Source organism: Bombus vosnesenskii, unplaced genomic scaffold (assembly GCF_011952255.1).
Source record: "Bombus vosnesenskii isolate JDL3184/JDL3185 unplaced genomic scaffold, Bvos_JDL3184-5_v1.1 scf7180000016263, whole genome shotgun sequence".
Classification (NCBI taxonomy): Eukaryota; Metazoa; Arthropoda; class Insecta; order Hymenoptera; family Apidae; genus Bombus; species Bombus vosnesenskii.
This window is the reverse complement of record NW_022884332.1, coordinates 2,321,802-2,349,781: the sequence shown is the minus strand read 5'-3', so window position 1 is coordinate 2,349,781 and position 27,980 is coordinate 2,321,802. Positions and strand designations below refer to the sequence as shown.

General features: G+C 37.1%; 1 protein-coding gene across 5 annotated transcripts; it reads left to right on the top strand.

Annotated features, from left to right (window-relative positions):
- The first annotated feature begins 321 nt into the window (after positions 1-321).
- On the top strand, positions 322-27,980 carry LOC117242037 (muscle M-line assembly protein unc-89-like). 5 transcript variants are annotated; one of them, XM_033508367.1, is made up of 15 exons: positions 322-476; positions 1,212-1,386; positions 11,127-11,482; positions 12,091-12,319; positions 12,729-12,926; positions 13,481-13,684; positions 13,791-13,954; positions 14,347-17,364; positions 18,182-18,401; positions 21,235-22,011; positions 23,056-23,241; positions 24,191-24,706; positions 25,735-25,832; positions 25,928-26,108; positions 26,453-27,980. In XM_033508367.1, the coding sequence occupies exons 3-15, from the start codon at positions 11,219-11,221 to the stop codon at positions 26,560-26,562; spliced, it is 6,165 nt and encodes a 2,054-aa protein (XP_033364258.1). In that variant the 5' UTR covers positions 322-476; positions 1,212-1,386; positions 11,127-11,218; the 3' UTR covers positions 26,563-27,980. The 5 variants fall into 5 exon arrangements, with proteins under 5 accessions (XP_033364258.1, XP_033364263.1, XP_033364259.1 ...); XM_033508368.1 differs by lacking the exon at positions 322-476 and adding an exon at positions 482-609; XM_033508370.1 differs by lacking the exon at positions 322-476 and adding an exon at positions 961-981.

Genomic DNA, 27,980 nt, shown 5'->3' with positions numbered 1-27,980 from the left:
GAAAATTAGTAGCCCCCATACTGTTTCATATTTTGCAGCTTTAAATTTTCTGCAAACACATAAAATACATAAAAATCTACTGTTTAAACGTAGCTAAAGCGTAGCTCTTAGCCTCAGACACCCAACTACTATATCAACAAAGAAAAATGTGTCACAACCTTCGAACCACGTGGAACTCGCATCAACGCGCTAAATGTTACGAAATGTTCACGACTACTGTTCGATGGGAGGAGACCAGGCGAATAGACGAGTGTCGAATCGCGGCGCCGCATCTTGGATCCGTTTGTCGAAGGTGTCGAGGGACGCGTAAAAGATGGGCGCAGAGTTGGCCAGCCTGTCAGGAGGTGGCCGACCAAGAGTAATTTCGTGCCTCCGGGTTATATTTAAACGGGAACAATGTACCTGATGTAGAAATTCGCGGGTGCAGCCGCGCCGCGAGGTTCTCCGCGAAATTTTTAGTGACACTCGCGGATCAGGTATCGATATCGTTTCGTTCGTGAACTTTCCATCGGATTATTTCCGATTTGAATATTGTGAAACTATTGATTTACGATCAACGCTCTATGTATAATCGACGAGAATACGAATTACGCAGCTGCCTTTATTTCAGTATGCAGAATGATCGAAAGAATTTTGCGTGCTAGTAATAAATAGCATTTTAGTATTGATTTTATACGCGTGTACTTACAGATTGTATAATTAATAGAATTTCCTGGTACGATCCATCAGATATTGTACGTAATCGGCACTCGGAACTGTAAAAACTGGTTCGTTCGTTCGAATACGCCGAACATTTCGTGGAATTTTCTGTGTTGTTCGTGGATTGAACATCCACAAGCAAAAGTAGTTTATATTTCGGAATTTTGTGATGCAATCGATCTCGAGTACGCGATCTCGTTTATAGCTTTGCAACGATGCTTCGTTTACTGTTGGACGATGAGAAAGTTCTTTTCTTCTACGAGCTTTTAAACTTGGCTCAAGGTTGGGACTTTTATTTACGTTAATCTTTTGCATGGAATCGCTGGTTTTATTGTGATCGATACAATTAGATCGATATTTTTCCTACATCAGACGTGTTATGGTTACGAATATACAATTATTCTTCTAATTATATAAATCCAACTTCTCTAAGGGATGAGACTTTTAAGCAACAAATCGATAGATCTCGAGGAATAAAATGTAATTAAGTGAGTTGATATGGTGACTTTCAGATTCAATGGCTATTTAACGATCGTCCTGTTCATGGCAAGGACTTCTTGGTGTCGGTCAGCGGTGATCGACAGGTGTTGACGATTCCAGAGACCGGAAGCACGCATGTTGGTACGATTTCCTGCGTGGCGGAGAACGCTGCTGGCAAGGCGATTTGCAGTGCTCGTCTAGATATTGGTAAGCAATTAAATCTGACCTTGGCAATTCTTAAGCAAACGTATCCCTTGTCAGGAACAAAAGAAAAGAATGTGTATCATTTTATTATCCGCAACTACTATTATATCATACTACTGGTACCTATAATATTATAACACAACGTTTGCTGAACGCATCTATAACTTGCACGCTTTATTCCTCGCTTAATTTCTTCATTTTTTAAATCGACATAATGTTTTCCAGCATAACGTAGTAAATTTTTAATGGAATATAATTTTTCATTTTTTATCCATCAAATTATTATCAATCTTGGCAACCTGCTATATTTTACAATTTTTAACCATTTCACATTTGCGCTAAATATTTTCTACGCTATCTTCCTAAATTATAATCTTGCACCTTCCCTTAAACTTTTATCACATAATTTCCTGTACTCGTTACAGTAACAACCAGACAAATACTCGTATTTGTCTTACCGTTTATGACTTTCTTACGCGTGAACATCAATGAACTCGTTCATCATTGGATACAAACTACTACATCGTTGCTCTTAACGTATTTAGTCTTGGAAAATAAAAATATTCGTCTCTCGTATGTTTTCGTCGCGGCTCGATTTTAAACGAACAGAAATTCCGCAACGTCGAACAGCGTGGAATATTCGCGGTTAATTCTAGGCGATGTCGATCTCTCGGAAACGAAGCGATTTTTATTGCCAACCGCGTTACAGTAAATTAGTTCGCGCGTAGCCAAAATATCGTCGAAACCGACAACGGTGTCACGAGTTATTAATACGCGTCTATGCAAACCGAATGGCAGCTTCATTCACCAGGTAACCGACACACAGCTTCCACATAGAAGAACAGTATCACCGGAAAAGCGAGATGTCGCAACGAACGAACGATACGAATGGATAAAAGATTATGATACGTAGCAGCGGGATGTTGCGACAGCAACGGGTCTCTCTGAAATTCGACACCGTTCGTTCTCGTTGGTTTCCGCGAGAAAAATCACGCGACCACCCGTTTGCCAGCGTCTCGAAGTTTTGGTTGTTTCGTTGCAACGCTGAGCCCGCGCAATTTTCAGTGACCTTCGCTATGAGATATTTGTTTAAATATCATGGTCGAATATCTTTGATTTTTCTATTGACGTGTTGTTATTTCTATCAAATTGTATCTCTTGTATCGTTTTTACATAAATTTCTTATTTGCGTATTTCTAAAGTTTTCTATTGTTCTAATGTTCTATTTTTTTATTTTTGGTCCTGTTACAATTGTGCTTTTTATATAGACAAAGAGAGGGTTGTTTATCTTTTTCTATCCAATTTCGTTGATTTTACTGAATTTTTAATTTCTTCTTCTCCTTTTTATTCAATTTTCGTATTTGTTTACCCTCCCCCTGGTACGTTTTACTTTCGTCGTAATTGTAATTTTGTACTGGGAAAGGGTTGCTTGCTTTTTCATCGGCTTCTATTGAATTTCCTATTTGTGCGTCCTTTTGAATTTTCCTGTTTTTGTTCCAACTTATTTTACTTTCATTTTAGCAATTTTCATAACGATAATTTCACATAAAAATGGTTTATTCGTGGTTTCCATGGATTTTTGACACCTGAATTTTCACTTATTTTCCACCGCTCTCTTTTTTCCCCCCTTAAAATCTGCCCTATATTTTCCCATAAACACGATGAAATTAGCTATTTTTATTAAAAATGATAGTAGCTGGTCGTAATTTGAATCTTTTATCAACATTCATCCCGACGATAAATATCGCTTTCCGTTTTGGCGTCGAGTAAACTCTTTTTGACGGGGATATTCGTGAACAGGCGATATCCCATGATCCATTACCCCGAACTCGGCTGTAATATAGAAGGGAGGGGTCTTATTTTTAACCAGGGCGACTAAACAAACTCTTTTCTCTTCTTTCACCGACGAAAAGTCACTTTGAGTCACGACTAATATTAGGTCGGTGCACATGCCGCGCAATTAAATCTGACGTTTCTACGCCCACCTGTACACTGTATTACGATCCACGTAGAAACATTCGTCTAGTCGATCGTTCGCTTCAATACTCATTTTCTAACGTATGTTTCGCATTTTATAGAAAATATCCGTAAAACATCAGGTATTTATTAATTTTGATTGAACGATAAATTTCTTTGAATCGTGAATCATCGAACGTAAAGAAGAATAACAGTTTCAACGAGTAGTTTTATGGTGATACTGTCAATAATAGAGTGGACGTGATCTCTAGAAGTGTTTGTTTCACAGCGGTAAGCAATGGTTTCCGGTCAGATAGATCTTTCACTTTATATTTCAAACGCGATACTCTAACTAATATTAAATAAAATTGCAAGATTAAATGCTATTACATAGAAAATATATGAAAAATATTTATTATATTGTATGAATTTTTCTCTGTAATGTTAAAAAAGTATGTGTTTATTTAGAATTATTTTCCTTTCTCTTGTAATATTCTTATGTCCACTGTTAGTACAAAATCGTTTAGATATTTTTTACAAGAGCCTCAAGTTTGTTATATTGTATGAATTTTTCTGAGTAATGTTAAAAAAGTATGTATTTATTTAGAATTATTTTTCTTTCTCTTGTTATATCCTTACGCCCAGTGTTAGTTCAAATTCGTTTAGATATTTTTTACAAGAGCCTCAAGTTTGTTATATTGTATGAATTTTTCTGAGTAATGTTAAAAAAGTATGTGTTTATTTAGAATTATTTTTCTTTCTCTTGTCATATCCTTACGCCCAGTGTTAGTTCAAATTCGTTTAGATATTTTTTACAAGAGCCTCAAGTTAGTTATATTGTATATGAATTTTTCTGAGTAATGTTAAAAAAGTATGTATTTATTTAGAATTATTTTTCTTTCTCTTGTCATATTCTCATGTCCAGTGTTAATTCAAATTCGTTTAGATATTTTTTACAAGAGCGTAAAGTGAAAGATCTGTCTGGTAGAAAACTTTTGCACGCAACTGTAAATATAGTAAATTGGTTGTATGTATGCAGATTAGTGATGTAATACGTGTTAAATAAGACTTCTATATACGTGCGTTGCTTTTCTAGTGCTGTGGTTGGTATGTCAATTGATTGTTATGATCTTTGTTGGTTTCATGCAACTACGTATATTTTTGTTTCCCCTTTTTATTGATCATTTAAGAGAAACGGTAGGTGAAATTGTACCCTTAACATTGAGAAAGCTGTACTTACAGATTAAGATCACATACGTGAAATCTAAACAGTCGACGTTACAGAATTAGTAACAACGTAACCAGCAAACTACTCATATTATACGCGTAACGTATCGAAGTTCCAAAATAAATCATTATGATTCAGTATGATTCAGGGTTATAAAGAAACCATAATCATAAATTCAACGCTATTTCAACAATGTAAATACAATAGGGAAACTATCACACTCATTGGCAAGCAACATTCTTTTTCCAATACTTTATAACAAAAAACAATAGAACGAGTAAAGAAGTCTAATTATAAAAGAACATCTCGCTTTTCACTTTTCATGATCCTGTCGACACTTTATCTTCCAGAAAATCGATCCATCAAACATTTCACTTTTCACTCTTCACCATTCGAAGACAATTCGTTTCCCTAAAAAATCGGACACCAAATGAAATAAAAATTGCAAACTGAATAAAAATCATGGACTGAAACAAATAGAATGATACAAAATTACGGTAGACTTAAATCCACTATTCCATTAACAAATAAAAAAATAAAAAACACAGAAAGATAAGGAGAAAAATATTCCTAATAACAAAAATTTCGTTTCATTTCTAAGATTCCAACTACGATAAATTAAATCTCCCCTTAAAGCTCATCGATCATTTCAATTTACCTTCGAACGTTCGATAACTAACGACACTAACTTACTATTATTAATTGGACGAGTTGGTCCATCCCCGAGGACAGGTCAGTTCCGCGATTTCCGTATTCTCGCAATCTTGTTCCGTGTGTCGCGATGGCCAGAGGAGATGCTCTCCCTCGCTCCTTCTCTCTTTCGGCCGGTGCACACACGCAGAAAGCACGTTATTTTTGTCGGCACGAATACCCGGCACGTAGCCTAGTCCAGAGTCGCTAACCCAGGGAATTCGAGCGCGTCTTCTTCGGGGAGCCTCGCTCCTACCTAGTGTCGCTCTCTTCGATTCGACCACGAAACGCCATCGACTGACCCATAAATCGACACGAAATCGATCGACACTCTGAAACCTATATCGCAGGTAACACCAGTGATAAGTAGACTGTAGATATTTATGCAAATTCGTATTTTTGAGAGCGTAACTAAAGCACGAAGCATGATCAGATGCTTGTTTCACTTGCTAAATATTATAATCGTTAATCCATTCTCGATATTTTACATATTTTTACGTATCTACCGTTGCATACTCTGGCCTATTACGTGTATTTTCATATTTACGTGTATTTTACGAATCGTTTTGTCAATTTTTTCGTCCTCGAACCTATTACAAAGGCATAAAATTCCGCAGTCTTCTAATAAGATTTTAGTAATATAATTTAATTGATATAAATTATTCGAGGATTGTTACGTGCGAAGCGACAGTTCGATCGTTGTCTTGTGTATAGACACGCGTGTTTGTGTTTTTAATTTTTATCGAATTGAACGAAATTCATTGAATTCTAAGAAAGACGTGTTCATAGGAGCAGAAGTTAAAATATTAGTCGTCTAAAAGAGAGGAAGTTTTAATATAAATTATATTTCATACAACATTATCTGTCAGAATAAAAATATTTGATGAAAAAGGAGTAGATTATAAAATTGATAAAATTAGACATTCCATACATCACGATCTGACACATTCATTTTATGTCATAGTAGCAAATTGTAAATTAAATTATAGTTGGCGAGATATTGAAATATCCTGATCCTGATTAGAAGAGGTTGCAGAACATTGTTTTGACACGTTGTTAACGTATTTCGTGCTTTCGATGATTCGAGTATCTACGGATAACGTGACACAAGAGACAGCTGTTTGATAAAAATAAATTTCCTTCAGATGGCAGTATGATGAAACGATGGCTGAATTTGTGTGCTCATAATCAAAATTTCTGACAGTAAATCGTACCTTCGAATGAAATTTCGATAGATCACGTTGTACAGATATTGTTATTTTTCAAACTCGTATTATACGAGACCAGCCCACGTATTCGTAAATATTTTTTATTACATTAACCATTTGCACTTGTATGTCGAGTGTGACTCGACGTCAGTTTTTATCTCAGGAGCTCCCACTCCCACTCGACATTTTTTCATATCCACCTTTCTTTTGTGAAACGTGCAAAAGAAAAGCAGGATTGCATCCTGGAAATTGTTTCAAGAAATATCATACACTTAGAAATTACAAAATACAACAATAGTACGAATAAAACTGCTATTTAAGCGAATTTCTTTCTTCCTTTATTTATTTAAATTGTCTTATTTTTTAGTTAAAGTAAATTTCAAATAAAACACTTAAAAGCGTTGGCAGCTGCTGCTAATGAAATTGAAATAAAATTCCCAATGCAAAGGGTTAAAGCAGTAATTTACCTTCTAAAGATATCTTACAACGTATTTTCAATATCTCGTGCAATTTCTTCTTTTTCGTAAAATTCCATCTTAGTGAAATAATTCCTACGAAAAGTACGTTATAGATCTCCAAAACTCCATTAAATTTTTCTATTCGTCCCCATTATGCTGAATTATTTGCAAGCCCGAGAACAACTTCCAAATGAAATTCGCTACGACACAGTTTCTCGCCGTTGTATCTATTTTAAAAGGGATCACTGTAATTCCCGATATCATTTCAAATCTCACGCTCGACTTAATAAATCCCGTGCCAATGATCGATTTACCCGGTGCTAGGTGAACGTTACTATTTTCGTCGTTGATCGTGGGCATACTGTTTTCTTAGTCGTTCGAAGGGCTTTCCAATTCATCGAAAGCAAGATACAACGTCCAAAGTTAACTTTTACGGCCTTTCAGCAAACCATAAAATTCGGAGATCGTGTAATCAACTTCCCATGAAGAAAGAAAAAAAGAAAAAGAAAGGAAAGAGGAGCTTGATCCTCTGTAAATAACAGCCGCGGTGAGGTTTTACTGGAGCCAACATCCGAACGGATGTTTCGTGATTTGCGAGTGAATTCAGGACGACTCGGGCCGAATTCTCGCGATCCAGATATGTCGGTCGGGATGAATTTTCGGTTCGAGCGTATCGTATCTTGGTTTCTCGCCAACCTACAAACTTCTTTTGATTAGCTTGAAACCTGAAGTTTATGAGATCTTCAGGTGAGGAGCGAGTTATATTGGAAACAATGAAATGGAATCCTTTGGTAGTTGTAGTTTCGTCACTGAGTCTGTTCAACCAATTAACGAATTTTTATCGACTTTCGATCGATTTAATCTGTATTAATTAATCATATGTTTCATCAAAATATATTTTCAAAATATCGTATATTTGTTTATGATGATCTATGTTTGTGAAGTTTATCTAAATTTCTTTTTACGATCTCAAAATGGAGACCATATAACTAATAAATAATTTAAGAATATGAGTCACATATTAAAGAAATTTACACGCACTTAACCATGGGTATACGTATACGTAATGTTTATCAGAAGATCGCATGTATTTTGAACCACGCATAGAAGTTTATAATTAATACGAAACTTCCATCGATTGAGTATAACAACTAGAATTTTTTAGTAAACTACTTAAATCAGTGCTAAATATTCTCTGTTACAACGTGTAACTGCGTACAATGCCAAATATCGATAAATTTTACAATTTGCAACGAGTAAAATTCCCAGTTTGATAGACCAGAAAGTTAAAATTCAAACTAGAGTTGAAGTTTATATTAAACTCTGTTATAAAATTCAATCTATTAGGTTGTCCGAAATGTTTATTCATTTTTTTTGTTTTATATTATTTTATTGTATTATGCACGAAATGGATCATACCTAATTCAATAAAATAATATAAAACAGAAATTGTTGTTTGTCTATTATCACCTTATGATACGAAAGAAACTTTCCGGACAACCTAATGCTTCTCCAAAATTTGAATCATAATCCATACGACAAATATAGTTCGATGTTACAGAGCCAAAGAATTAATCACCAAAAAATCATTCGTTTCGAAAGCAGTCGTCTTTTAATAGAAATTGTTAGAGAAGAAGAGTTTTCGTTCTATTATTTTTCGTGACTCTCGTGGAACGTACAATTCGTTTAAAATTCCTTGAAGCTCCTCCTGTTTATTTAGCAGTTAAACCTCTGTTCTGTCGTTCGAAACAAAGAAAGGTGCGAAATTTCTAAAATAACGTAGAATACGGTTTAGTTCGTCTCGATCTCGCGGCAAAATTAATTCCCTTTTTCATTGTTTAACGACATCGGTGGTCCTCGAGTTCCGTTTCCGGTTGTTTTCGAGAGTCGAGCAAACGCGGAATTCCTGCAAAACGGTTACGCCATTCCCGCGGATTCCAATTGCGGATACGATGATCCGATCCTAGCGTGGCATCGATTTAACTGGCCAGCTATTAATACATTCGTGATTCAAGGGAACAGATCGATGTTGATCGACGATCAAACTCTTGATTTCTGACCAATAGTCTGCGGAATCTCATGCACCTACGAGAAATTTCAAGATACAAAAATGCACAGTATACGCGTAATACGAAGAAACATACGAAACACTTATCCTTTGTAATGTTTTACAGATAAAGTATTTTTCTGCCTAAGTGCTATTTTGTAAATTATATTTATAAAAATACGAATTTCCGAGAATGTGTACCGTCTGGCGATGCTCTAGCAGGAGGAAACAACGTTGCAAAGTCTATAGAAATTCAATGTTTGTTCGGTATTTATTGATTTATTTATTATAGAAGCTAATTAATATTTCACAAATTAATATCATATTTTTGACTGTTGAAGAGTTCGAAGAGTTCGCGAAGGATAGATCGATGCGAGTCGATCGTCAAAGTATAATAGTTCGATAAGACAACGAGATTGAACGGTTTAGAAAAATGGTAGATTTTTTTTTGAATTATATAAAATTATTATTTCGTAGTTTAGATTATTCCTTTTCGCTATAAAATTCGGAGGATTTAGTAGAATAGACTATTTGTCGCGAATTTTGTGTTTGTTTACCTACTACGAGTATTTTGCGTACGATTTATTTTTATTAAAGGTGTGCTCCATTTTGTCGAATGAAATTATATTTGGTATGCGTGCCTTCCTTCGATGCCAAGTTATCCGGAGTTTAGTGTGATGAGAGAATGTGAATGAAATTCGGGGCATCTTTCAGTGACACTTGCCTTATATCTCAAACTTCTTCATGCTTTGTGTTCACTTTGTGCCTAAATTATTTTCACCTGATTTCCTATACAACGACAATGTAGGAGTTCAAAGTCATATTTCTTTTAAGAACGGAAGGTATTTTTCCTTGTTCAATCGAAATTAAAATTGCCAATGGTAATAGACTCATTTACAAATATATTATGCGTTACTTTTTTACAAACACATTTACATTTGCTCGTATTTATAGTTATATCATAATGATAATTATAATATCAATATAAAATAATGTACGTATAATAGTTATTTGACAATTGTTGTATATCACGGATAATAATATCACTTTCCAAGTCAACTTAGCAAACAAAGTTGCAATAAGCTTAAGCTTTGTCACCTTAAATATTTCTGCCACGAATTGCGTGATTTTGTAACACGTGATGCAACTTCTCCTTGCTGAATAATATCAGTGTTACTATATACAGTGGGCCTGAAATTCAACAGCTTTTACAGAAACAGTTTATTATTATACCGCTTAATCATGGAAGAATACAACAGTAAATACAAAAAAAGAAGAGACTTCTTCATATTTTTACATAATTACAAGTATTTCGTGCCTTGATCTAGCTGTTACAAAAACAGTTTCTTATTACACTGCTTAATCATGGAAGAATACGACAGTAAATACAAAAAAAGAAGAGATTTCTTCATATTTTTACATAATTACAAGTATTTCGTGCCTTGATCTAGCTTTTACAGAAATAGTTTATTATTACACTGCTTAATCATGGAAGAACACAACAGTAAATACAAAGATATAAACGAGAAGAGATTTCTTCATGTGTTTACATCATTACAAGTATTTCATGTCTTGATCTAGCTGTTACAAAAACAGTTTCTTATTATACTGCTTAATCATGGAAGAATACAACAGTAAATACAAAAAAAAGAAGAGATTTCTTCATATTTTTACATCATTACAAGTATTTCGTGCCTTGATCTAGCTTTTACAAAAACAGTTTAGTATTATAGTGCTTAATCATGGAAGAATACAACAGTAAATACAAAAATATAAAGGAGAAGAGATTTCTTCATATTTTTACATAATTTCAAGTATTTCGTACGTTGATCCAGTAGAAAAGAAAACCTGCTAGAAAAGTCAATAATGCATTTATTAATTTTATAAAAATTCTAAGCCATTCAATATCAATTTGCCACGAATTAATCGTATGACGAAGTATGACGTATATTCTATTTTTCTCGTCGTACGTATCTCGTCGTAATGCGAGCGATATAACGAACTTACTACAAAATTCCATCCTCATTCACCAGCCCCCGGTTTCCTTTTCCGGATTACAAAGACCTGACGTACCGTGCAAGTCTTAACCGAGTGCCAAAAAAAGAAAAAGAAGCACACGACGATCTATTGATATCTAAATTAATCATCCTCATTAGGTGGCTGGATAGGGGAGGAGGCGAAGAAGACTGAGGGGGCGGTTGCAGAGAAAAGAGTACTCGAATTAGTCGAAAGATTGCCCGCCGACGAAATGCATGCAGCAAGCAGCAGCGACAAACACTTCTCTTCGGAGAAGACCGAGGGTGGAAACGAGAGTCAAGTATTGACCAAGATGTCACAGACGATCACGGAATCTTCCACCACACACACGACCACGAAGAAAGAGTACATCTCATCGACGACGTCCTCGACCTTGACAAAATCTGGACAGGAACCCAGCAGCGTTAGCGTGAAGACTACCATTCATAGTACAGAACAGTCGTCCTCGGAGAATGGGGCACCTCCTGTTGTGCAGGTTTGTTAATTCTACGGTTTAATCGATACTTTAGACTAGTTGAAGAATGTAAACCGAAGCTCGTGAATGATTTCGAGATTACGTGGATGTGATAGTGAGAGAAGTACGAACAGACTCAACATGTTGGTAGATTTTTTTTTAATCAGTCAGAAGATTTCCTAATTGAAAATGAAATTTCTAGTTCACACGAGGGCAAAGCAAATTCAAACTCAATACGAAATCAAAATGATACGATAAACGTATGTGTATAATGTAAATAATCATAATCTGTCATTGTTTTAAAAGCAGGGAATTCTTGGATATGTGAAATGGAAAATATTAAGACAAGTGGAACGACGAATTAATTAATTTTTCTTAGCTAACGTAGATTAATGGAATTTTCTTTATATAAAATTTAGAAATGAAAGATAGACGACGGTAAAAATAAAGAGAAATGAAGAAATAGCCCTATTCTTCTCATTATTAATTTCTGTATGTGGATATTATTCGACTATGTGCGTGTAAAAGACAGAATTTGGGATACGATAAAATAAAAATAGTAAGGCGTGAATCTTTTTGACAAAAGGAATTAATCGTATTGGATCTTCTTTTTTTTTTTTTTTTCACAGTGCTACAAAGTAGAAGAACACGAAAAGATTATTCAAGACCAACCAGGCGAGATTCGTCAAGAGAAAACCGTAGTGGTTTCCCAAGACGAGGAAGGAATCAAACGAGACGTCAAATCTGCACAAATGTCCAAGCCAAGCAGAAAATGTACAGCTCCGAGATTCGTTTCGCCAATCACGGGGATGATCGTGGATCAGGGTACTGATATTATCCTCGAAGGAATCATCGATGGTAAGATAAATATCATCTCTCAAGATATTAATTTACAGAATATTATTATTCTGTGTTTGAAGCACAATAAAATATTTATCGATTGATTTTGCCAAGCAGAATGCTTCTCTTTCATCGTAACGTGTAGTTATTAGTGTGTCTTTAACGAAACTGATTAAAATTTGCGATCATAAAATGATATATCATAGGAATGAAGTGCAACAAAACGTTTGACACTTTACTTTGGCACGCAGAATATTTTCTTCTCGTCGAAACTTGAGATTATTACGCTTCTTAATATATTTTATATTATGTAGAAAATCTGATTGTTCTCCTGCCAAAATTGTATTTCACAGCACCGACTAGCGATAAATTAATTTTATTTCATCGTTCGTTTACCTTTTGTAATTGTTTCGTAAATCTTGTACAGGGTTCCCCCAGCCATTTATCAGCTGGTCGAAGAATGGACAGGAATTGAAAACGAAGGACGGAATGACGATCACGTACGCGCATAATCACGTTCGTTTGGAACTGAAGAACGTAAATGTTAAGGACGCGGGACGATACACTTGCACGGCGAGCAACGAAGTCGGTTCTGCTAGTAGCACTGCCGATCTTGTTGTGAAAAGTACGTGATAATTGAGAGAAATCTTATTTATCGATTAAAAAAAATTCTATGTATCAACGTCTTTCTTTTTATTAATTTCGAAAATTGAAACAGAGACTTTAGGATAATAGCAAGTTTCCTACGATTGAGTGGCCTGATACAAATTTCGCGGTTAATCATTGAGAATTGAGAGAAATCTTATTTATTAATTAAAAAGAATTCTATGTATCAACATCTTTCTTTTTATTAATTTCGAAAATTAAAACAGAGAATTTGGAATAACAGCAAGTTTCCTACGATTGAATGGTTTAATACAAATTTCGCGGTTAATCTTTGAGAATTGAGAGAAATCTTATTTATTAATTAAAAAAAATTCTATGTATCAACATCTTTCTTTTTATTAGTTTCGAAAATTGAAACAGAGAATTTAGGATAACAGGAAGTTTCCTACAGTTTAGTGGCCTGATACAAATTTTGCGGTTAATCTCTAATTCCTAATTTCTATTTCTTTCAATTTAATTTCATTCTTAGAGCCTATTTTTAATGAAATTTCACACGGCTCCAATGAATTTCAGAAACAATATTCCCACCGGTGTTTGGCAGAAGATTGCAAGCTCAGGTTGTGAAACGCGGAGACCGTGTGAATATGGAAGTAGAAATCACGGGAACACCAGAACCTACAGTTACTTGGTTCAAGGACGATGTTCCTATCAAAGAACGTCCACCGCAATTGAGGATCAAGCAGCAAGGAAATTGTTACATGCTACTCATCGATAAAGGTACAGGGTGTTGAACATTCACTTAATTAATAAACAATTTATAAAAGTATTATTTTCAAGTTGCTCTTCATGACATTCATTGTAAGTATAATAAAATGTATTTCAGCTGAAAAAGAGCACGCTGGAAAATACATGGTTCGAGCAACAAATGCCGGTGGAGAAGCTCAAAGTATAGCCGATTTTGCTGTGTTCGAGCCAACACCAGACACCATGGTAGAGGTCCATAAAACTGTCATCTATGAGAACGTGCAAGACAAGAAAGTTATACAGGTAATTATTTCTTTCTACGATCATTAATCACATAGATCAACTTTAACAATAACAACATTAATTTCGATATTTTAATTTCGACTTCTTTTAACATAAGATCAAACTTATATCATAAAATAATTCATTAAAATCTTCTAATAAAAAATGTTTGGATCAAAGTTATCCTAACATTGAAATTTTCCACTAAAACATTTGCAAATTAGGCTTTCATACTTTATCGGTTAAACGCCCAAACCAATTTTGTACATCGTCCAATATATTTTGGATCGACTTCGATATATTAAAGATGCAAACTAACAAAATCCAGTATAACAACATCCACAAGACTTACAATACTAAATTAAAAAATTCTTCAAAGAAAACAAAGCATAAAGTCGTATATTCGTATTTAGTCCGACGAAAAGAAGAGCGAGGTTCCCTCTAGCAAACAATCGACAAGCGAACAAGTGACAACGACGAAAATTCAACCAATTCCACCATTAAAGACAACTCCCATAGTATCATCGGCGTCAATGGCCGAGACGACCAGAACGGTAGAAAAGATCGAGGAACCAGGATCCAGTATGAGTCGTTCAGAAATGTTTTCATCCACTGTCGAATCTCATCAAAGTCAATCGAAATCCGAACAAAAGTTCCACATGAAGCTAGAGCACAAGACACCAAGCGTCTCGGTAGAACCGAAGAAGGAAGAGAAAACGGTAATAAAAGAAGTAATTCGCGAAGAAGTAGACAAGAAGGGCTTCGAGCCAAAAACTACAGTGGTCGAGGAGAAAACGAAAATCGAAAACGAGAACATCGAAACTTCGACGATAGCCAAGAAAGACGCGTTGAGTTTCTTCGAGTCCATGACGAAGGAAACAGAGGCAACTCCGAAAGGTCCGAAAGAGATGATAAAATTAGTCGACGACGCTGATGGTCACGAAGTCAAGGTTGGAAAATTAACAAAAAATTACGAAAGATCTACTACTTTCCAAGAAGTGAAGAAACCAGAACCAAAGCCTGCGGAACTGCAAACTACGAAGAAAGCGGTCCACGAGATATTCACTAAATTAGAACAGGGTAGTACAGCTTCTCGTGGAGTGGACAACAAGCTGTTCGATTTCCCATACGAACCCTATAAACCACCGGTAGAGACCAAGAAGACAGTCGTGGAAGAAACAATGTCCTCGGGATCTTCTCTTCAAGGATCTGTAACTATGTCAAAGATGGAAAGCAAAATGGAAACTAAAATGGAGAGCAAGTCAGAAAGCTCTGAAATATTGATGGAGGGTTTTAAATTGGTACCAGAGCCTCCTCCAGAGATTGGTTACATGCCGAAGCCCGAAGAATTAAAAAAAAAACGCCCTGACGTGTCCATCAAGGCTAAACAGCTGCAAGAATCCTTCGACAAAACCCTGTCTCCTATAGATGCGCCTATCGGCGGTGTGAAGATTTTCCCTACACCTTCTCCAAAGATTAGCGAAGCTCCGAAAGTGGCGCCAACCTTTTCTATGCCACCTCCGCCGTTTGAGCTCGAGAAGAAAGAGGTAATCGAGGAACCGTGCGTCAGAAAGGAAATTCACGAGAAGAAGGATTACGTGTCTTCGTTCAGAGCAACGTCTCCAACTAGGCCTTGGTCATCGTCGTCTGATGTGGAAACTAGGTCACACGTGTCTACGGATTTGTCAGAATACAGGTGTCAGTCAGCTGCATCGAGTCACCAGGAGATTCTTAGGTCCACTTCGCCTAAACCTTCGGCAGATGGATTGGCTATGGAGAAATCTTGGGCGAAGAAGTATGCTGATTCTACGAGAAAGTCTTGGCCCCCTCAGGAAGAGGCGAAGTTTAAACAGGAGTGGCAGACTCCTAGCGAGGATTTCAAGAGTACGCAAAGAGAGGTTAAGAGGGAAGTGGAAGAGATTGACGGTGGAATTAGAAAGACTAGTATGGAGTCGTCCAGCACTACAGAGAGGCGTTCGTGGAGCTCGAAACAGGAATCGATGGAGAAGATGTCGAAAAGAGCTCCGTCTCCACCTAAAATTCAACCAATCATTTATAACGCTGAAACCATCAAAGTGGATCATGTGGTGAATAAAATGGAAGAGAAATCGTCGTACGAAAAATACAGTAGTGAATTCGATACGAAAAAGTCAGAGAAATCGGAGAAGATGGAAGAGACATATTCAAAGAAATGGACAGGATCTGACGATCTGAAGGCTCCAAGTCTCGTCAGAAGTGTCGGACCGCCGAAAATACCAGTGGCCCAACCGTATCAGTTGACACCAACTCCTCCAGCTACGGATCAGATTATTCTGGAACCGGGTCCTCCTCCGGAAATCGGATATATTCCGGCACCAACGGTCAAAGAGAAAAAGATCGAGAAGATAGAGAAGTCCTTGGAGGTGTCGTTGGAGCATCAGCCAGCTAAAATTCCACCTGGAGGAATCAGAACCTTCCCTCCCGCTCCAAAAAAGGAGGATCCACCTGCGTTGCCTCCTAAAGACGTTAGAATGACTCCTCCTCCTATCCCGGCCAAGACGCAAACACCTGTAGAGATCCTAGAACCGTTTCCATTTAAACCTTCTCCTCCATCTACGATAAAGACGCCAAAAGTGCCACCTCCGCCGACTCCAACAAAATTTATCAAAAGCAGCTTTACTCAAGAAAGTGACTACGAATCGGACATGGATAGTTTGATGAAAGCAAAGTGGAGGCCATACGAGAGCGACAGCGAAGAGCCACGTTATCGAAGAGTTCAGCCACCAGTGCCTAAGCAGCCGATTAGGCCAAGGTCGACCGAGCCTGAGCCACTTCCTCCATCTAAATTCGAGGTTCCCCCTGCAACTGTGGGTCCACCTAGACCCGTGATCACCAAAGAACAGCAAGAGAAAGTTTGTAAGAAGACTACGACCTTTAAAAAACAAGAGAAAGAGATGAAACAGCAACAACAGAAATATCAAGTGGTTCAGCCTCCACCACAGATCGAATTGAAGCCTGGCTCTCCTCCTATCTATGTTCAACCAGCCGTGAAGAGTCCAACGCCGAAAAGTCCACCTGGTAAGAAGCCGGAATCTCCGAAATTCAAAGTGAAGACGTTCCAACAGGAAAGTGGATACATGGCAGATACCGACGAGCCGTTCCAGCAGAGAAGTTCGATTCAATCGATGCAGAAAAGCTTCGGAAAGCACGAATCTTCGTCGTCCATGACCTCTCACACGGAGTCGCGCACTTCGTATCAGGAAAGTCGATCGGAATATTTCGAGAGCAAAAGTTACGATAGCCGACAGCAGCAACAGAAAAAGGAATCGTTCGTGTCACCTGCTCCTTCGAAGCAGCCGACAACTCAGCCAGCCAGCGTTCAACAACGTAGCTCGTTCGTTGAAAAGAGCTACGCGTCCTCCGCGTCCCCGTCGAGATTCAGTTCTACGAAGGTTCGAGAAGTGTGCTTTCAGTAGCTTGATGTGTATAGAGAGCAGGATGAACAGCGCGGAATTGCTTGGATCGAAGAAATTTTTCTTTGTTTAATCGAATGAATCGATCATGTCTTTTTAACAAATGTCTTCTCTTAGCTTTTGTGTTGAGATAACAATTGTGTGTTAATTGCGATGCGTTTTTAACCAGTTTGTTATAGGTTTATACTTATCGTCTGAGAGTTGAACATACAGTTTGTTGCTTTGTAGTCCTCAATTGGTAAATATCTTGGTAGATTGTTACATTTGATTATTATTAAACCAAAAAATATATTAGAGCGAAATGTTAAAAGATTTGTTAAATCAGATTATAAAATCAGATTAAAAATATATGAAATATAAAACTCTGAGTGAAATTGTGACGTGAAAAGCTGCTAATAAGTTTTCCAATCATAAAGTAACTTTAAACACGTTTTCTATATTTTATATAACATCAGAGTGAATCTTCCAAGTTTCGAATGCCTTCGAATTAATTTTTGTTGTACAAAATGGTGTCAAATATTTGGTGTTCCATATAACAGAGTTAGTACGCCTAAAATCATTCAATTGTGATACAAGTACGTACCACGTGTCATATATTGGAGCATACATCAAGTAAGATAGCACACAAAGATGAAAATTAAGGAATAATGGATAAGATGCAATATGTTACTTATTGAGGACTAATTGTATGTTTTTGTCGTTCTTGTCAGCATTAGCTAAGTATTGTCTTTCTTTCTTTTTTTTTTTTTTTGCGTGTTTGATATAATCGTACGAAAACGACTGTAATTTTTTCCAGGAAACAATTTACACCACGGATCAGTCGCAGAAGAAGCTGGAAACAGCAAAGAAGATCCTGCCACCCTCTCCGAGTCCTTCGAAATTCGTGAAGAGCGAATTTCGCGAAAGCGACTACGAGAGCGACTACGATGGCAGAATACCACCCCTATGGAAACCGCGGGGTTACGAAAGCGACGACCAGACTTTCAGACCCGTAAAACCAAGTCTCGCTGGTCCAGGTATCTATAAATTCTAATGTAAACGACAACTTCCTATTATGATATTATTCAAAGCTCGTTACACGAGCCTATTAGAAATTGTACATAGTATTATCGTTAATAGTTTCTTCTGATGAATACAATATAAGGCTGCGTCTACATCATAGAGGGTAGTTTGATGACATAACTCGATTATCTTAAATTTTAATTAATAATGACCTATTCAATATATATATGTCGGGTTTGTCGGGTTGGCGGTAGTTTTAGGGGCGCGTTGCGTATCTTCATTAAGACAAGCCATCGTAGTTGTTCAATGAGGTTTATATTTACAATTATGTGTACAAGTGTTGATTTAACAAGGTTTAACAATTTAACGTGTTTATTAGTCACTCTTAAGGGAGTATTCTAGTCTAGAAATTTGAAAAAATCGAAATTTTTTTTTCATATTTCCAAAGTTTAGACATTCAAGAATATGCCCTTAAAAGGATTTTTCAAAATTTCAATTATTTTATGAGTTACAGCCATTTTTGTGACGCTCCGGTCCGACCGGGACCAATGTGCAATAAACGGTAGACGCTACCCGAGTACCTACGTCTCAAAACTTTAAACGCGTTTCTCTCGAAAGTACTTTTTTCGAGTTGGTGTGCACGATATCTCAAGTTCTAATGAACCGATTTATTTTAAATTTGGTCTGAATATTCCTTATATACTCCTCTATCGTCCGGACCATGCTCAGCTCAAAATCTTTAATATTACTATTTTTTAAACGTTCGGAATTGTCAAAAAAAAAAAACGTGCGGAATAAGAAATTTTTTTTCAAACGGCCGTCATTTTGTGAAAAAATGTTGTATTGACTTTTCCAAGATTCAGACGATAGCGGCATCCATACTAATTAAGAATCTGTTCGCATTTTTTGTTTCGGATGACCAGAAGAGTTGATATCATGCACGCCACGACACCCCATTTTTTTGGCAGCACCCACTTTGCCGGCTCATAGCTTTTTAAATATTGAGTTTTTTTCAGTGAATTTTTTACGTAATCTCGAAATATCAATAAACAAATGCTAAAAAGAAGGATAGCAAAAATATTTTTTGTTTCGCTCGTACAGAGCTTCAAAAATCGCCCGAAATTCATGCCTCTAGATCAGAATACCCCCTTACAGTAAAGACAATGTTCTTAGGCTCAAACGAATCCACCGTCAACGGGATAACTCTTTGTACAATTGAATATCTTTTGAATCTCAAAATGACCTTAGCTGTGACGCACGGTATCTTCCTAACTGATCGACCAGACGTTGTGTGTAAACTCTCCAAGGTGATCATAAGAAAAGAAGACTGAAACAACCACACTTGTCAATTGCGTATTGATCGGGGTTATCAACAAAGTTCCAGGCGTCGTTACTAGACAGACCCGCGTAGAGTCGTCACAGCTCCTGCCCCGGAGCTTGTTTGTTAATACAGCGTGTGTCCCTCGATATTGGTACTTCTACTGTTAAGTAAAAACGTTCATCCCGTGACCGTGGCTACGTTCAGCGACCAGTCGTGTCACCTCGAGCCCAAGCCCACTGTCACAAATCTCGGGCAAACGTAATCAAATCGTATCACAACTTTTACTTCTAAGTTCTATTATTTAAGTACAGCTATAATGAATAGTTTAGACCAAAGTATTGAGAATTTCCCAAAATTCCAAAAGAAAGGTCCGTTGTCCCTACATCTCCGACATATATATTTAATATGACTTTAATATGAGATTCCATTAGTGCAAAGATCAAAGTCGTTTCTTGTATCTCATAATATCATTCAAAGGATCTTCGTCCCGTTTTTTCAATTCATTTTTTCCGAGTTCTTAAGGTCATATTTTCAGTTTGTCAAAGATAAATCTAATCCGTAATTTCCCTTTCGTTATGTTCGTCTAATTCGTCTGTACATTTACCAAATGAGAGACATAAAAAATTATAAAGCATCGATGATGATGGTCTTTGGAAAACTTGAAACAAAGGGAACTAATAAAAGGTGTACTACGATAATTGTTTCTTGAAATGATAGCGAAAGATACAGTTTGGTAACAGGATCTAAACGTACCAAAAACTTGCAGAAGGATTTATTTTATTATGATACTGTTTTATTATATCACGTAGATGCAGCTTGATATACATTGTATTGTCACATTGTAGAAATATTGGTTAAGGGAAATGTCATTGTGAAAATAAGAATTGCTTTCCAACAGCGCCAGTAGAACAAAATCGACTGGCCGGTGTCGATGGGTCTCTCACTCTTTTACGACTTTTTTCCAGCTTACAACAAGTAGTCCTCCTGGCAAGCTTTCTTCCCTTCTCGTTGTTTACCTCGCAAGATAAGTTCTCCTCTCTTCCTGCTTCGCTTGCTTCTCTCTTTTCTTCTCGGCCACTCGAAGTACGTACTTGTGTTTACCCGCTTTTTCTCCGAATCTTTCTCCATCTATCTTCGTGGCTAACCAACTTCATCTTCTTCTACTTCGTCTCCATCGCCTTTGTTCTATTCTTCGTTGTTTCTTCACGCTGGTTTCACCCTCGTTTCAAAACACTGAAACTTCGTTTCACTGCACGTGTCTTCGCTTTCGCGATTTCACACAATCGTTCATTCAAAAACAAACCAAAAAAAAAAAAAAAAAGAAAACAAAAGAATCAATCAACATCGGATAAAGCCATCGAATAGAGGAAGCTCGATGATCCATCGAGAACTCGTTTAAACGAACGAGAACGATTCAACGACGCGTGAAACCGACGTCGTCACGACGCGCGACCCTTCTGTCCGCTTTCTTCACCACGTCGACGTCTCTCGATCGAGGTCACCCGGGAACTATTTTCTACCGATAGGCAAACCCAGGGAGCCTCGAACGCCGCTGATCGAGGAGATCTCGAAGAAGGAGCTCGAGAGAAAGGAGGAGAGAATCGCAACAACCACTCCGACCAAGCAGAAGACGGTTCTCCTTCCTGGTTCTCCGCCAGAAATCGCCTATGCACCGCCTCAACCAACTTACTACGAAGCTCGATCTGGTATGCCTTTCCACAACGCGATCGGCACGGAAACCAAGAAAACAGTCAGAATGGACGAATCCACTGAAAACAGCAGAAGAATCGTTACGGTGGAGCAGACTAGTCGAGTGATCAAATTTGGCGACCAGAAACCATCGGCTGACTTCAGAAGCTTCGACACGACGTCCGATCAACGATACAAGTCGACGTTTAAAGTACCGACTCCAAAGAAGTTTGTTCAAGGTCAATTTAGAGAATCAGATTACGAGAGCGATATCGATACGAGGATCAAACCTAAATGGGCTCCAGCGGACAGTGACACGGAGGAACCACGGTACAGGAAGGTTCAACCGCCTATGATGAAGGCGCCAAGGTCATCGAGTGCTCCGGTTAGACACGAACACGTGGTTTCGCCGTTGGAATTTGACACTGGGCCACCCGTGATCAAGAGACAAACGTCGATGACCCAGCTAAGGGACGATAGTGGAACGAGGAGGATCGACTCACAGATGAAAATTCAGAAGGAAGTTAGCTCCAGGCAGGAGGATGTGCTGAAGCCTGGATCACCACCTGAGTTTGGTTTTATCTCGAGGAGCGACATGAAGAAGGCAGCCAATCGTAAGAATCACGTTGATGTCTCTGTTCTTGCGTATGCTTGCCGGCAGGGGGTTGCTTTGGGCGTTTAACGTTTGGCAGGGGTTCGTTTTGGGAATAGGTGAAGATTCATGGAAATGTTATATGTGGCCTATATCGTTGGGAGGACTAAGGAAGTAGATAAAACATTTTCTAAGAGGATTTATGCTTGATGAAAATTCATAGAATAATGTTAATCGTTATGGATGTATCTGACGAGTTACTATGATTTAATCAGAGCACGTGTCTAGTATATGTATTGTAGTATATGTATATTTATATGTATATATATCTGTATTGTGGTATTTATCAAGTTTGGGGATTCTTGTCGCTAATAACCTTGCAGTTGACGCGACATTAAGGTGTTGTAACATTCAGAAAGGGAATGACAATTTAGCAAACATCATTTATTAAGTAGGGATGCAGCGAAGCAAATTCTATTAACCCTCAATTTGGATTTTTGGATTATTGGTATCGACGATAGTTTAGATTGAAAAGAAAAGCTGCTCGTGTACTTTTGGTGTATTGTTTTGTGCTTTATATCTTACGCGATAAAAGCTATCAACCTGTTAAGTTTATTGGAGAAATATTTTCTATGTTTCGTTCATTCATAGCTCGAAATATTGAAATAGTTTAGATATACGAAATTATTTATTTTGCAAAAAGAGTCTATTTTGTAAGATTTACAGCGAAATTGAATAGGAAAGCTAGAGATCGTACGAAAGCTAGGATACAAATGAGGATTAAGTAGGATAAATTAATCCAAGCAAAATTATCGTGTTTACCTATAATCCGACGATACCAATTGAAGATTAATCACCTTTCTCTATTTATTCGAGAATCGCGACTATTCAAATTCTTATCTTCGCCATCTTTTCATTCTGATAAATAATTCGCGGTTATCATCTTCTCTACACTCTAACTGTCTATCTTCCTCTGCGCGCTTGCTGAAAGTAAAGCAAAGTAAAGAAATATTTCGCTGGCGAGCTGTGTTGTCCCGTAACACAAAAAAATCTGAAACATCCGCAGACGTCGCGTCGCGTCACATGAGCGACATGACCAGCAGCTTCAAATCGAAAACCGAGAAATTCGTCAGCGACATCCAGTCGGATCTGAAGCAAGGCAAGCCGATCCTCAAGCATCCGATCGATAGCCGAGCCAGCGATGGCGACGAGCCCAGAACTTACAGAGAGGAATCACGACACTCGGAACATGGTAATTTAGACTCTATAGTAATTCAATTATACGATATAGTATAAATAGTAGATGCACATTTTATGGCTAATTCCATTGAAAATAGTATCTTTTGTCATTGAAATACATGTTAATCGTTATATTTTATACTTTGAAGCTAAACAAGCGTTTGCTTAGAAATTATTAGAACTTCAGATTTTATTGCAGTATGGTTAATTGCTATATTTTATATTTTGAAACTGAACAAGCGTTTGCTTAAAAATTATTAGAACTTCAGATTTTATTGCAGTTTAATTCTATGACATAATTATATTTTATCATTGAAATGCGTGTATGGTTAATTGCTATATTTTATACTTTGAAGCTAAACAAGCGTTTGCTTAGAAATTATTAGAACTTCAGATTTTATTGCAGTTTAATTCTATGACATAATATACAGTTTATATTGCATTGCATTGAAGATAGGATCTTCTACTATTGAAATATATAAACAATTAAGTACTGTATCTTATATTTAAAAATCACGTAACCATTTGCTTAAAAATTATTACAAGTTTCGACCTAATACAGTTATATAGTATATATATAACTGTACATTTGTATAGTATAGTTATATAGTATAGTTCATAACCCCATTCCATTACGAATGCAAAGTCGAGAAATATTCTGCTGTCACGAGACAGTTACTTGATTGCACAGAAAGTTCAAAAACATCGTTTCTATTCAGAGATATAATTTTATAACCTCCGAAACAGTTAAAAAAATCAACTATCATAGTATCGTAGTAAAGAAATCCCAGCGAATACTCGTCTGTCTCAAAGAAAAGATCTTCGAGAGGCAGAAAAATTATTGCAAAGCAGCTTCTATTTAACTTGATCGAACATCGATAATACCGCCACTTATAAAAATATCCAAACAAAACCATCGCAAAGAAATATCTTCAACCAACAAAAATCGCAAAAAAACACAGGAACGAAGCAAATCGACCCAGACACCGGGCTGATATACTTCAAGTACGACTTTGGCTACGAGTTCGGAATCGTGCTTCCTGGGGAAGGCAAAAGAACAGTCAGCAGTACTAACAGAACGATCCAAGGCCAACGACGAGCCAGCGACATCGAGGTACCCATCGTTCACGAGTTCACTACAAGGAAAGAGAACGGTTTCGCGAAGAGAAGCAGTTCTACGGCGTCTTCGACGCGACAGAGCAAACCAGCTGGCAAATTTGGCACGTCGAAGACGGTGAAATGGGAGCCAACGTCGGAGAGCGAGTTCTCGGAGGCGGAGGACATCAGAAACGCGAGAAAGAGGCATCAAGAGGGAGGAAGCACGATGGCGCCACCTAGTCTCGTTATACCTTGTTCGCCATCGCCATCCAGATGGGATCACACGACGCCCAGTCCGATTTCCCTGAGCCCAAGCTTACCAAGTCTCTCCCCCAGATACAGTAGCGCTACAGGACCACCCAGCAATGTCGACTCAGCAGGTATTCGCCTGCTTCTGCGACGATTGTATCGATAACGAGCTATTATCATCGCATTTGTTTAGCATCCGCAGTCCCTCAGCTTTGGATACTTTTGTTTCTTGGTCGTTTGTGTACCTGCAATTTTTTACATTGCCTCCGCACGTATTTGTATTTTCGGGTTTGCCGTATTTTGCACTTGACGTGGTTTGGCACAGAGTGTAGTTCATGACGCTTGGCGTAAGTTTCAGAAGAACACCAATTCGAGAGCTTCGTGCCCGATGGAATTTATTTGGCGCAAATACGATTTACGTTGTTGACTTTTGGCAGAATAGCGACACAGTTGTAAGAAAGTCAGTTTTATATGGATAAAGAAATTTCTCGTAAATTACAATGAAATTATTCGTAACTAAATAACGAATATTGGGAACGAAGTAGGTTTCAGTATATTTTAAGCGCAAAGAAACATTGTTAAATGTTATTAATACAATAAATTTCCGTAAAATCTGTGGCTCACATATAGCTCAACATTTACATTATTTCATTATCCATCTGTGTCGTTATTCTTCGATTTGCATTTGCTGGAAAAAAGAGAGAGTCGAACATTTATGCATTCACCCTCATTTGGTATGTTAATGGAGCGCAACGTTTTTTCGAATTGCTTCAATCCAATATTGTTTTCATGTTTGCTCCATGCTGTTTCCTCGTTTCTGAAAAATTCGAAGTTTATTCAATCTTCTTGTTCACTGTGTTCTCTCGCTTTAAACAAATTTTATGTTTGTTTGATATGCTTTCCTATCATTTTCTGCTGTATACGCGTACCTTCTCCAATTTGATTTCTTCCGCAGCTTCTTGCATTCCCATTGCAAATATTATACGTACGAAAAATTTCTGCCTCTTCTTTCTTTCAATCCGCTTCCGTTTGATACACAATTTTTGGCTTCTACCATCGCTTAAATTTAAAAATATCATCAATATACTTTTTCCACCATACCAAGCTATAGATTAAATGTGTTTAAATTACTCTAATTAAATCTGGCTGATTATTCTAGGATCACCATGGCCAACTACTAATGGGGTGGCCTCGAGCAAAGAAGTGATTCAGCCTTATCTAGAAATACTACCGAAAAAGGCGCCTCTATTCATCACGGTAACTTAAACAAGACACTCTATACGAACAAACATTTAAACAAACCGTTTTCTTATTGTTCGAGAGCCGATCGATTTATGTGATGAAAATTTTAGCCATTGAGAGATATCGCGGTGGTGAGCGGACAAACAGCGAGATTCGAGTGCATCGTTCAGGCTGAACCACAACCGAACATCCTCTGGTCTAAGGATGGCAGGATCGTCGAGAATTCATCGTGTTACGAGATTCATTATCGTAATGGCGTTTGCCGTTTGACCATAGTGCGAGCTTTTCCTGGTATGCAATTAATATCATAATTAAAATTACGTTTTTATGTTGCGTTACAGTAAAATCGTGTGTAATAGCCCTGTGAAACTGTAACAGTAGTAAAAACCGAAGTTTTCTAGAATTTTTTCTTATTGGACGTTTAGTTTTGCCTTTGTAATTAAGCAAATTCTTCCCTTACATTGGACTTTTAATTTCGTTGATAATTGATTAATACAATAAATAAAATTCGAATGGGAAAATATTGTGAAACGTTGATTATGTTACGAGATATTAATAATAGGATGATTTACATATATTTTAGAAAATTGTACATCAATTCTTCTAATAAAAGAAATCTCTTCTTTTCTTTTCAGAGGACGCTGGCACTTACGCGTGCACTGCAACGAATAGCTTAGGTTCGACAGTAACTTCCGCCACCTTGCAGGTGCCAGGTAACAGACGATCAGTATACGCGCCTATTTAATTATGGTCGAGAAGGGATTAAGCAAAAATAAATTTAAAAAAAAAAAGCGCAACGTAATCTAATACAAAGGTGGTGGAACATTGAGCCTCTAGCTTCAGCCAAACTTCATGATTCGCGGTCGTTTCGCTTAATCGATCCTTTACCATCTCTAAAGAACATGGAACAAACGAATCAACGAATATTTTTCTATCGATAAAATCAAACAAATTTCAATCAAGATGAAATTATTCAAAATCGCCATGATACGAAAAATATAATGCCCGTGATAAGATAAATAAAATTATTTATAAATGAAAAGCTATTAATAAACGGGCATGAAGAGAATTATAAATTAGTATTTAGAGCAAGAATATTCTGCCCTTCGAAGGGCGCGAGTCATTTTTCTTTTTTCTTTTGCATTTTGTACGTACGTAAAAACAAAACGAACGATTTTACGACAGGGGCGAGGAGAACTAGTCAAAATACGAATAGTGAGAAGTTGAAGAAAAATTCGCGAACGCTGGTGGATACGCTTTTCACTTTTCCTTTTTATCTTTTGTTCTTTTATCAGCGCGTAGTGAGCTTCCTCGAATGCATTTTCTGTCGTTGTTGCCGTGGAACGATTTGAACACGCTTTAATAGTAAGTCGTTTCTCTCTGTCTATTCTATTCTATCTCCTTCTTTCTTCTCTACTACCCTAAGCATTTCCTTTATCCTCCCTCTTTCATTCTCGACAACTTTTGTCCTATCTTATTCTTTTTATTAAGCATGTAGCATACGTATTTATAAAGATTCTTCCGTTTTTTCTTCTTTTTCTTACCTTTTTTTTCTTTTTTTTTTTTTTGAAACTTTTTCGCCTGCCCTGTCATAGATTAGAATCGCGGTAATTTAAAAGAAGTTGCTACTAAAAAAAAAAAAAAAAACAAATTGAAATCGAGCAAACTAAACTTTGTACGAACACGATATTATTTAAAAAGCAGACGAAATTATAGATGTTGAAAGAGCGATGAAAAGTTAGTTTCCTAAATAATTGCAAATGGAATATTTACTTAACAATTGTTGAAATATCGTTTTAAGATTTTACATCAATTCAATTTCAAGTGTGAAACACCGTGATTCTGTACGAAACAGATACTAGTCAGTTTATCAAGCTACTACACTCAAGCGACAGAATTATTTATTAAACGAACGAGAACCGATAATATAGAAAAGGTTCCGATCATCGAGACGTAATTTTCTTTGAACTATAGTCCGAGATATAGCATTATTTAAAACGCTTTGTTGCTCAGAGTATTTCGAAATACAGGAAACCGTAAAATAGATTCGCATAGATATATTGTTATCATACACTGTCATTCATCGCAGCAAACAATTTATTGGTATACTGTGTAAATAAACGTGTGCTTCCTCTGCAATACAAAAAAGAAAAAACTTGGGTA

Bases quoted from the DNA above. Each gene is read 5' to 3' on its own strand.
- LOC117242037 (XM_033508367.1), top strand. From the start codon at position 11,219: ATGCATGCAGCAAGCAGCAGCGACAAACACTTCTCTTCGGAGAAGACC. The intron at 12,927-13,480 runs GTACGTGATAAT...AATGAATTTCAG, and splicing joins TGCCGATCTTGTTGTGAAAA to AAACAATATTCCCACCGGTG. The intron at 22,012-23,055 runs GTAAGAATCACG...AAACATCCGCAG, and splicing joins CATGAAGAAGGCAGCCAATC to ACGTCGCGTCGCGTCACATG.